The sequence below is a fragment of the Solanum pennellii genome, chromosome 5 (assembly GCF_001406875.1).
Source record: "Solanum pennellii chromosome 5, SPENNV200".
NCBI lineage: Eukaryota > Viridiplantae > Streptophyta > Magnoliopsida > Solanales > Solanaceae > Solanum > Solanum pennellii.
This window is the reverse complement of record NC_028641.1, coordinates 12,678,723-12,690,081: the sequence shown is the minus strand read 5'-3', so window position 1 is coordinate 12,690,081 and position 11,359 is coordinate 12,678,723. Positions and strand designations below refer to the sequence as shown.

The 11,359-nt window shown below is 37.0% G+C and overlaps 3 protein-coding genes across 3 annotated transcripts in view; 2 read left to right on the top strand and 1 right to left on the bottom strand.

Moving 5' to 3' along the window:
- The window catches only part of LOC107020680 (calmodulin-binding transcription activator 4-like), a 16,074-nt gene extending 9,201 nt beyond the window's left edge, over positions 1-6,873 (top strand). Inside the window, exons 7-13 of the mRNA XM_015221138.2 lie at positions 716-846; positions 1,047-1,137; positions 1,233-1,456; positions 2,241-2,926; positions 4,710-5,295; positions 5,572-5,862; positions 6,500-6,873. Of these exons, the coding sequence (XP_015076624.1) occupies positions 716-846; positions 1,047-1,137; positions 1,233-1,456; positions 2,241-2,926; positions 4,710-5,295; positions 5,572-5,862; positions 6,500-6,598 (2,108 nt within the window). The 3' untranslated portion in view covers positions 6,599-6,873. The remainder of the gene's footprint in view (positions 1-715; positions 847-1,046; positions 1,138-1,232; positions 1,457-2,240; positions 2,927-4,709; positions 5,296-5,571; positions 5,863-6,499) is intronic.
- A 577-nt stretch (positions 6,874-7,450) lies between these two features.
- Positions 7,451-8,653, top strand: LOC107020935. Its single transcript, XM_015221471.2, has 2 exons — positions 7,451-7,963; positions 8,092-8,653. Exons 1-2 carry the CDS (start codon positions 7,772-7,774, stop codon positions 8,509-8,511), a joined length of 612 nt encoding a protein of 203 aa, XP_015076957.1. The 5' UTR covers positions 7,451-7,771; the 3' UTR covers positions 8,512-8,653.
- A 3-nt stretch (positions 8,654-8,656) lies between these two features.
- On the bottom strand, positions 8,657-11,157 carry LOC107020936 (nuclear transport factor 2B-like). Its single transcript, XM_015221472.2, has 2 exons — positions 10,766-11,157; positions 8,657-8,996 (listed from the first exon to the last, which is right to left on the bottom strand). Exons 1-2 carry the CDS (start codon positions 11,060-11,062, stop codon positions 8,922-8,924), a joined length of 372 nt encoding a protein of 123 aa, XP_015076958.1. The 5' UTR covers positions 11,063-11,157; the 3' UTR covers positions 8,657-8,921.
- Between the last annotated feature and the right edge of the window lie 202 nt (positions 11,158-11,359).

The following is an 11,359-nucleotide window of genomic DNA, read 5'->3' as shown; positions in this document are numbered from 1 at the left end:
TATATATATATATATATAAAATACCTAATCATTTAACCTGAGTTTAATGTTGATTGTTACATCAGCATCTGAAGGTCCATTTAGAGTTAGTGAAAAACTGTACACCGTAGAGTTATTCCATTGCATTTAAACACATAACTAGTTATAGTTTTCATGGCACAAATAGGATTCAAGTAGTACCATTTTCTAGGCTTTTATATGTTCTAGTTGTCCACTAGTGAATATTGTATCCATATGATTATGTTGTGGAATACAGCTTGTGCGAAGATCTTCCCATTATTCGTAAAATTATTTACCTTATCAAATAGAAAGAAGTGAAAGTGTTAACTTTTAAGATCTGACACCAGTCAACTTGATGCTTCCTCTTGGATATTTACTTCCGTGTCTTTAGTATTTCTTTTGTTGTCTTTGCTCTCTTCCGGTAGACTCTGCACCGTTTTCTTGTTGCTTACTATCTTTTCTTCACTTTTGCCTTTTTCTTCACTTGAGCCAAGGGTCTTTCGGAAATAGCCGCTCTACCTCCACGAGGTAGTGGTAAGGTCTGCGTCCATGCTACCCTCCCTAGACCCCACTTGTGTAATTTCACTGCGTATGTCGTCGTCTTTTGTATGCGTTATTTCTTGTACTTGCTTTTATCTTTAGATGGAGTTCTCATCGGTTTATTGTTCAGAAACAATAAATGTGAAGGTATGCTGATAAGAGTGTGCCTCTGTAGGTGAGAGCAGTGAATCTCATCACCAAGATCTGACCCAGGATGCTCACGTGTGGAAGGATATGCTGGATCACTATGGGGTTTCTGCAGCTGCTGAATCACAAACCAAATATTTGCACAAGTTGGATGAGAATGTGAGAAATGTATACTTTGTAGTTAGCTCTGTTTCATTGGGACTGTAGATGCATATAACATCAAAACACAGTGCGAGATTTGACCTTATTTCAGGGCCTTCTGGCCAAATACAATATCTGCCTCTTCTCATATACTCATATCAGCCATACAATTCAATTTTAAAACCTAGTCATCTTTTTTCATGTCTTATGTACCATAGGCAATGCTTCAAACCTTATCAGAGAGAAGGGCCATAGAAGCATATGAAAGTTACAAGTGGCGTGATTTCAGTGACAAGGAGGCTCAGACTGGTAATAATTTCTCACCTTCAGAGGATAATTTACGTCGACTACATCTAGAATGTCAGGAATTAGTTAATTTCTGGAGAACTTGTATTTCCTTGCAGCTCCTGTACAAGCTTTTAAGCAACTCGAAGATTTCAAGTATCCTACATATCCTTCTGATATCACTACTTTTGGATCCAACCCTGACGAATATACAACAATATTTGACCAAGATCAGATTGGTACTTCTCTTGAAGATGAGATGAGTTTAACTATTGCTCAGAAGCAGAAATTTACAATTCGACATATATCCCCTGATTGGGGGTATTCATCTGAGCCAACAAAGGTATATGTCATGATTTAGTTTATTGTTGCTGTTTGTAACACAAAATTTGTCTGCGCTCCATGGTTTTGGACTTATGGTGTTCGTTGAACTTTGTTTTCTGCATGTAAATAATGTCGAAATTTTCCCAGCAGATTGCTTGTATGTTTACAACAACATATACAGTATAATCTCATAAGTATAATCTCACAAGTGAGGTCTGGAGAGTGGGGGCTATACACAGACCTCACCCTACCTTTGTTGGGTAGAGAGGATTGCTTATATGTTTGTTTAGTCATTTCAAATTTAAGTTTTCTATTTTCTATGCCCCAATGTATTATGATTATTATGGCGTCCAAAGCACACATATCTTGATTATTTTGCAATTGGCTACTTTAAATGGTATTACTTCAATATCTTAGATGAAATGCTTTTATTGGATGGCGTAATGTGGCACATTATTGCTGGATGCTGAAAAATACTATCGCAATTTAAGGGACTAGAAAGGTCAAAATGAAGAAGATCTGCTGCTTGCTCCAGCAACTAAGTCATGATGGCTAATTCAACTGTCTTTTGTCAACCTTTGAAATGCTCATGCTCAAAAACCCCTTAAACTTAGATATCCCAGTAAACATTGATAGTTTTGCAAGAAAGCTGTTTTAATCCTTCTGTATGTACCTTATATGTATGACCATGCTCAGGATATCAACAAGTCTGTTACTATGGTTGTACTTAATATTTTTGAGCTGATTTTCATCTAGTTGTTTAAAATTATTATTAATTTTAACGTTCTAGCTGTTCAATGCAGATTGTTATCATTGGATCTTTTCTTTGTAATCCTTCAGAGTGCACGTGGACTTGCATGTTTGGTGATATTGAAGTTCCTGTTCGGATCATTCAAGAAGGTGTCATCTGTTGTCAAGCTCCTCGTCACTTGCCTGGTAAAGTCACGCTTTGTGTTACTAGTGGCAATCGGGAGTCGTGCAGTGAGGTGAGGGAGTTTGAATACCGAGTTAAGCCTGATGATTGTGCTCGAAATAATCAGCCTGATGTAGAAGGAGCTTATAGAAGTACAGATGAACTGTTGTTACTTGTCAGATTTGTGCAGCTGCTTTTATCAGACTTATCTGTCCAAAAAGGAGAAAGTTCTGAATTAGGCAATGATCTCTTGGAAAAATCCAAAGCAAGTGAAGATTCATGGTCCCATATCATTGAATCTCTTTTGTTTGGAACTTCAGTGCCAATGGTAACCATTGATTGGCTTCTTCAAGAGCTTTTGAAAGACAAGTTCCAGCAGTGGCTTTGTAGTAAATTGCAACAAAAGGATAATCAGATAGACTGTTCTTTATCTAAGAAGGAGCAAGGAATAATTCACATGGTTGCTGGATTGGGATTTGAGTGGGCGCTGCACCCAATTCTAAATGCTGGAGTCAGTGCTAACTTCCGTGATATTAATGGGTGGACGGCCCTGCACTGGGCTGCACGCTTCGGGAGGTAATCTATGTTTTTTGTTGTTTCGTAAATGGCTTCTCTATTCACTGTACTTCAGTTTGAATGTTATGTTGGTTTCAGTAGCAATAAAAGCTGGATAAAAAACTTTTAGAAAGTCAAACATGTCTTGCTTCTAGCCCCCAGGGCTTTGGTCTAGTGGTATGAGACACAATGCGTGATATGAGGGTTAGGTACATGACCCCTTGTTCGAACCCTGACACAAGCAAACGTTTATCATTTAAGTGCAGAAATGCAGAGGGGCATCAGCCTAAAGGTTCCATTCCCTGCACCATCGGGCTGTGGATTTTTCAGTTATTTTAAAGATTAATAAACCATATCTTACATCTACACTCTCTGTACAACAACATACATGTAATCCCACGAGTAGGGTTTGGGGAGGGTAGAGTGTGCGCGGACCTTACCTCTACCTTGGAAGGTGTTGAGGTTGTTTTCGATAGACCCCCGACTTAAGGAAAAGCATATACTAGAAAAATGCATGACAAAGCATTCTGAAAAATGAACTGTAGCTACAAGAAATAGTGTGATAATTGAAGTACAGGAGATAGTACTAGAACTCTGAGGACAAGCACTATTGGTGATATACAATGACTACTAGTAAGAAAGGATAAGCAAGCTACTAACCTTCTATTTTGTTTATGCATACAAAAAGTATGAACATGGATGATATTTTGAATTTTGCCTCAGTCACTCAGTTGTAGCAGTTTTACAGTAAGTTTTAGTCTCGTTCCTAATTTGCCTATGACTCGGCCTGCGTGGTTGAGATGGTTCGGGCATGTGATGAGGAGATGCATGGATGCCCCAATGCTGATGTATGAGAGGTTTGTTATGGATGGATATAGGAGAGGTAGAGGTAGACCAAGAAATGTTTGGGAGAGGTGATTAGACAGGACTTGGCACATTGCAGCTTACCGAGGACATGATCTTACATAGGAAGGTATGGAGGACACAAATTAGGATAGAAGGTTAGGAGGTAGGATTGTGTCCATACTACTAGGTAGGATTTAGGAGTGCTTTGTCTTGTGGCCCTTACTAGTAGTTTTAGGACTACTCTTGTAGTTTCCTGTTCTTCAATTTCTGTGACTATCTATTATTTCATGTAGTTTGTTTGTAGTAGTATTTTGCTGTAATACTGTTATGTTACTATTTATTGTCTATAGTACTTCCATTATGTCTCTTCTTAAACTGTTTTTGTCTTGAGCTGGGGTTTTATTGGAAACAACCTTTCTAAATTATCTTTGAGGTAGAGGTAAGGTCTGTGTTCACACTACCCTCCCCAGACCCCACTGTGTAGGACTACATTGGGTATCTTTTTGTTGCTCCTAATTTGCCTATGTGAAATTTTAGATAGTTGCTCCTAATTTGCCTATGTGAAATTACAGAGTTGAGCACATTAGGCAATATTTTCAACCTTAAAAATTATTTATGGAGTAATATATTGACCAAATGGACAGATTCAGCTTTGAAACACTTCATGGATGTTGAGATATCAGGTTGGTGTGGGTTATGCGCACGTCACAGGCCCATTAGGCACCGAGTATCGAATTTTACACCGCTGGCAGGGCTTTCTTGATTATTCAAGAAAGGAACATAACAATAATAATAAAGAGAGATATCAGGGTGAACTCCTTGAATCTTTCTCCCTTTATATGTCTGTCTATGTTTGCATGCGTAGTGAATTTTCTTTTGACAATCTCTATTTTCTACAAGGGCCTTATGTGTGGTACCCATAAATAACCAGTTGAGTAAATATCTGTATCTGTGACAGGGAAAAAATGGTTGCTTCGCTCATCGCATCCGGGGCATCGGCTGGAGCTGTTACAGATCCCTCTTCACGAGATCCAGTTGGTAAAACTGCTGCATCAATTGCTTCCAGCTGCGGTCATAAGGGACTTGCAGGATATCTTTCAGAGGTAGCTCTCACCAGTCATCTTTCATCCCTCACTTTAGAGGAGAGCGAGCTCTCAAAAGGTACTGCTGATGTGGAAGCAGAGAGAACTATTAGTAGTATATCAAACACAAGTGCCACCATTAATGAGGATCAGCGTTCTTTAAAGGACACTTTAGCTGCAGTCCGTAATGCAGCTCAGGCTGCTGCTCGTATACAGTCTGCATTCCGAGCACATTCGTTCCGCAAAAGACAACAGAGAGAATTTGGTGTTTCTGCTACCACAAGTGGAGATGAATATGGTATCCTCTCAAACGATATTCAGGGGCTTTCAGCTGCATCAAAGTTGGCATTCCGCAACCCGCGAGAGTACAACTCAGCAGCCTTAGCTATTCAGAAAAAATATCGAGGATGGAAAGGCCGGAAAGATTTCCTTGCATTCCGCCAGAAAGTAGTGAAGATACAGGTGCGTTAAATGTTTGAAGTCAAGATTGATATTTTAAGCCTCATTATACTCGAACATATGATAGTTAAGCGGTGATAGACTTCAAATACAATCTCTAACTAAAAAAGAAGTGTAATCATATTTATCTGGGGAAAAATGAATTATATATAAGTTGGGAAGAGTCTTCAATTTTATTTTATTATTTGGTTTTTGGGAGGGTGGGGATGGAAAATGTTTGGAGATTAGAAAATAATTTGTTCAGCAGAGAAAGTGACTTCCAGGTGATTCTCATGGCAGGCTCATGTACGAGGTTATCAGGTTAGAAAGCAATACAAGGTATGTTGGGCTGTTGGAATCTTGGAGAAGGTGGTGTTAAGGTGGCGTCGACGAGGTGTTGGTCTTCGGGGATTTCGACATGACACAGAATCAATTGATGAAATTGAAGATGAAGACATTCTGAAGGTGTTCCGCAAACAAAAAGTTGATGCTGCTCTTGACGAGGCTGTCTCGAGAGTGTTATCAATGGTTGAATCTCCAGGGGCACGTCAGCAATATCATCGGATACTTGAGAAGTATCGGCAATCTAAGGTAAGCTAAAGAATCATTCTACTACATCCTTTTTGTGATTAATATACATGAGCTAGTGAACTTCCAATCGGTGAATGTGTACTTAGTATTTTGCATGTGGAATGCTTTATCATGTACATTGTGGGACTGAACAAAATCCTTCTCTATCACCTTTGTGAGATTTTAGGGGCACAGGTTCATTAAGTATATATTCCATTATGCTTTAAATTTTCTTTTACCTTATCTTGAAAAGATGGAAAAATTGTTATTCCCATCTCCTAGTATTACATAAATGTAAATATTTGATTTCATGGCTTTAGAGAAGATGTCGTGAAAATAGTCAGGTTCTGGAGTAGCTACATCGTATGCAATGGAACAAGGACAAACTAAAATCCAAATATGAGGATATTGGTGGCAGTGTGTATGCAACTGTAAAAATATGAGTGAATGAATGTTCTTGTGTGTCCAAATAACAGCCTATCTGGGATAGGGGTGGAAACATAATTAGCTTCTTGATCCATGTGTTTTGTCCATAACGTACTCCATTTTTTTAAACAAAATTTTCTATTTGAAGGAGGGGGATGGGGAGCATTTAGTTCTGCTTTCATAGTTTAAAATCAGGTAAATCGAATAGCTAATAATCTTTGTTGGACGGCAGGCTGAACTTGAAGGAGCGGACAGTGAAACAGCATCAACTGCTCATGGAGACATGTCTAACATGGAAAATGATGACATATACCAGTTCCCTAGTTATTAATCCAACTGACCTCTTCATTGTCATCCAAACTAGTATCAGTAGGTTGAAAAATTATACATTGAAGTTTGGTTATTGCTATTTGTAAGTCATTGTAAGCTATGTGTTTTATAGGTGCTGCTGTTCATAACTATGTGTATAGGTTTGATAGGCTCAAAACTTGAACTTTATAATATTGTATGCCTGCAAGATTAGCTTGGAAGTTTTATTTTAAAGGGTAAATACTAGGGGTAGGTTGTGGTATAGTCACTTGCATGACTGCCTATTTGGTTACAAAATTAATCTCAACCCTTCTAAAATGACGGATTTCACTACTCGTGTGGTATCTCACTTGCTGATACTCAAAACTTGAATGAAGTTAAAAAATTTATCATCTCATTATCTTTATAGGAAAAACAAAAAGAAAAGCTACTAAATTTACTCTGTGTGGTTGGTGAAATATTTATTTATTCTTCTCCAAATATTGATGAGTGAACCCGAAAATAATGTATTAGTATAGATGGGTTATTTTTATGCATCATTTGGGTTGGTGCATTAAAGATAGCATATATTTACAAAGTTATTCTTTTCAATTATTGTGGAAAAGATGTGAAAAATGTTGTAATAATGCATGCATTAAAATTATTGCATTGCAAATATTTAAAAATTCATGATACTAGTAACCATTATTACTAATGTTTACACAAAGTGTATAACTAATATTTATATTAGATGTAGTGATATACATAGTTTAAAAAAAAGTACTGACAAACTATTAGTTATACACAAAGCTAAGGTATGAATTACTCTACCAAACGACCCCTCCTGATTCCTGACAAAGCGTTTGGTTGTTCAAATTGGAGAAGTAATTCCTACACTAAATTCAGGATAATGAATACCTTGTTTGGTTGAATAAAAGAGAAGAGTTATGAATATATATATATACTTGATACTTGTTTGGTACTAGTTTAGCAATTAAAACTTATTTGCAAAAGAATTGGTACGTGTGTAGTGGTGAATGGTTATTATTAACGGCAGAAGCTGAAGTGGGATTGAGGTAGCTGTTGACTCTCTCTCACACTCTATTATAAACCATTTGTTTTGTAGTGAAAAATATATGATGACTCACCACAGCCACAGCCACAAATCAACACGTCTCTCTTTGAATGAAAGAAGAAGAAGAAGAAACTGGAAATTATGGAAAGGGAAAGAGAAAGGGTGAAGAAAGTGGAACTCATACAGAAATCAATCAACCAATTAATCAAACATGAACAACTTCAATCAAAAACATGTCATCTTCTTGATGACAGTTTCGTTGCCGTTGATAATGATGATGATGATGATGAAACCGACCACCGCCACCAACTCCTCTCACAACTTGTAACTCAGGTGAGTATCCTATTTTCAACTATTTGTGTTTTCTATGTTAAGGATCATAAAGACTTCAGATTCCCGCTTACTATTCGAGCAACTCTCTCTTTCCATTTTTCATGAGCCACTTTGTGTATTACTTACAGCTGGATTCACTAAAAGAAGAATCTCAATTGAATGAATCAACCAACTTACAAGAAGCACCAGTTGAAATTCAATCTGAAGAAAAAGATAAGGTAGTAAAAGAGTTGAGGAAGATACAGAAGCAGAATTTTATCACACAATGTCTTTTATCAGCCATGATTGTCCTCACCTTGACATGGCAACTATCTGAGGTTTCTATCATTTTGAAAATGAAAGATGGATTAAATCATCCCTTTAGATCCATTACTGGTATGCTTACGGGCTGGATTAAACGCCCTCCACCTCTATTAAATGGTCCAGACGACCATCTAAACAACTCTGCAAAACATCAAGTTGAAGCTATGTCTCTCCCAAAGCTAAAAGTTCCAGAGCTTCCACATATGGAGTTGCCGTCTTTCGACTTCATCAATGAACAAGACTAGCATTTCCCATTCAGTCAGCTCTTACACAAGTATTTCAAAACACCAACAACTCATGCTGTAATATTGTAAACCCTATGAATAAATTAGGTATTATTAGGATTGGTTTGGTTGAAGCATGGATTCATGGTGCAGTGTACCAGTATACTTTTGCATAATTTGTTTTCAGCATAAATAAACTTAACAAACCAACGACACTCATATTTTGATCAAAAAGTCATTCTCCAATGAATAAACATCAACAGACCAGAAACTGGAGCAACTCTAAAACATTAAACCATGGCGTTTTCTAAAAGAAGTAGATGAGGGAGAGGCACAATAGCACCATTTCAAGAAACTTGAATTTCATCCAAAAGTCTCAAACTTGAATAAGACAGAACAAACTAACATGAGTTGCATTCGTCTCGTGCATATCAGCCATAATTCAACCGGAAAATGTCATTGAAGACGTAGAAGCTTCCTTGTGGCGTTGGCATCAGATGAAACATCTGCAAGAAAAGGAAATTTGGAAGTTTAAGCCTCAATGTGTCATCAATGACAAAATAAATGCATTATCTTATGAAACGAATCACATACCAGGAATGTAATAAGTTCTTCAGAATTCTTTGCTTTAAATGTAACAAGTAATATAGGAACAATTAGTGTTTAATTAAATTCATTGCCGATAAGGGGTTAAATTTAGCTGAGGGAACTAAAATATCAGAGAAGCCATTCATCACATATATGAAAGTTCACAAAAATTTCCATCAGAATAAAGAGGTTAAATCAGAAACTAAGTCATGCCAGAGTCAAGATTCTATTTCTTTAAACCGCATTATTGGGAGGGAGGCTGCCCAAAGGCTTATATAACATGTGACATAAAGGTTCCCAAAAATTTACACATTGAACAAAGATACCTTCACCGGAGTGGTACAAGAGATACAATCTACAAGCACAAGTTCCACAGAGATCGATCCTGGTAGCTTTAGCAATAATAACTGATTTTCTATCCCTAAAATGATAACCCTAACAAAGCTAAAGTCCAATAAACTCACTGAGAGTGCATCAACAAAATGTCTTTAGAATAAGAAATCAATTAAATCAAGTTGAACATTAAAGTCTACTATGAGGGTGTCTTACGTTGTAAGTACACTACCCAACTATTGGAGCTTTTCCTAAACAACTCTGGCCAAAGATGGACCATGCCAGCACATACTTCCGACCTCTTAAGCTGCTGGATTAGAAGAGGGGGCAGCAAGACTCAAAAGAGACGGTGGAAGTTGATTCCTTACTGCATTTAGTGGAATGTCTAGAGAGAAAGGACTGGTAGATATCTTCAAGATAGAATCAATTTCATCCACAAAGTCAAATGGAATTGTGCAGTATCTTTACTCTTTTGGCGTAAACAATTATGCATAAAAGATGTATAGTTGTAATTTTTTTTTGGGAAATAGCCTTTTCTGATGGTGGCCAGCATTCCCTGACGCTGAAGAACACAACTTACCAATTGTCAAAAAAAAAAAAGGAAAACTACTATGAGAGAGTCACCAATCAAAAAAATCTACTACGAGTCTACGACGGAGTCGATCATATGACACTTAACAAAACCAAGCTCAATTTACACTAACCAAGCGCCCTATCGACATTGTATTATCTTCTGAACGGTAAAGGAAAACACCAACCCTTTTATGGTAGTTAGAGGCTGTTACAAGCACTGGAAACAAAAAAGAATACAGTATTACACTTGGATAAATGAAAAGAACATCACATACACCATGTACTTTGAAATGACATGAAACGGATTGTAAAGATGTTTGAATTGAAATAGAGTCATCGTTAATGCAAACTTGTAAGTTCTGAAAATAAGCAATTTTTGCCCTCTGTTATTAGCATGAACAATGCCTATGTTTGAAGATAAATGTCATCTGAAGAGAGTAATAGACAAGCAAGAAGTACAAGCCTAACTGTGTTCGTAGTACTTTATGAGCAAAAGACTCTAGCAGCAAGCAATATTAGGAATCAAATAACCTTATTCACCCTCTTCAAAATGAAAATTGCTCAGAATTGTTAAAGATTGCTCGGAAAGCTAAAGGCTCAGCATTATCATTTCCACCCACTGAGTATTCAGAGTATGAATTCTCCATTATAATATTGATTATGTATCTCAACTTTTTCTGTTCCCAAAGAAAATTCAACTTGAAGGCAAGCAACCCTTGAATAGAAAATTCTCGTAAATCATAAATTGCAGTTAACAAAACAAAACCCAAATTTGTAGAACCTGGCCAAACTTAAGAGCATGCTGTTCGCCGGCGAGCTGGAGATTACCGGAGACGACAACAATCATGCCACCAGCAGGACCAGAATGCTGACAATCAATAGTAGTGATCGTATGATGACACTGCTGAAAGGGAAGGCTAGTAAGTTTAGCGACAATATTTTGTGAGCCTTGAGTTTTAATGCCTTCAAATGTCAACATGGAACCTTCTTGATACAGATTTCCAAGCCCAGCCCTGTTGCTATCGAAGGTGGAGTAGTAGTGCTCCACAAATGCCTTCGCTAGGTCGTTAGGGTCCATTTCCCGATCAACGATAACCAACAAGGGTTTTACTATAGATACCAAGTGCCGCCTATGGTGGCGTCAAATCAACGCTTATTTTTTTTATTATTACTATTATTTTAGGGCAAAAATTGTTAAAGAATATATACTATTACTAAAATTCTTTTAATTTTGCATGTAAAATTGAAATTAAACAAATAGCAAAAAGAATAATAGTTTTTTATTGAAACAAACTAAAAAAATGGAGTCATTTATTTATTTAAGTAGGAATATTGTTATAACTAAGGTTATAAAAATATTATTTTTTTTTTGCAA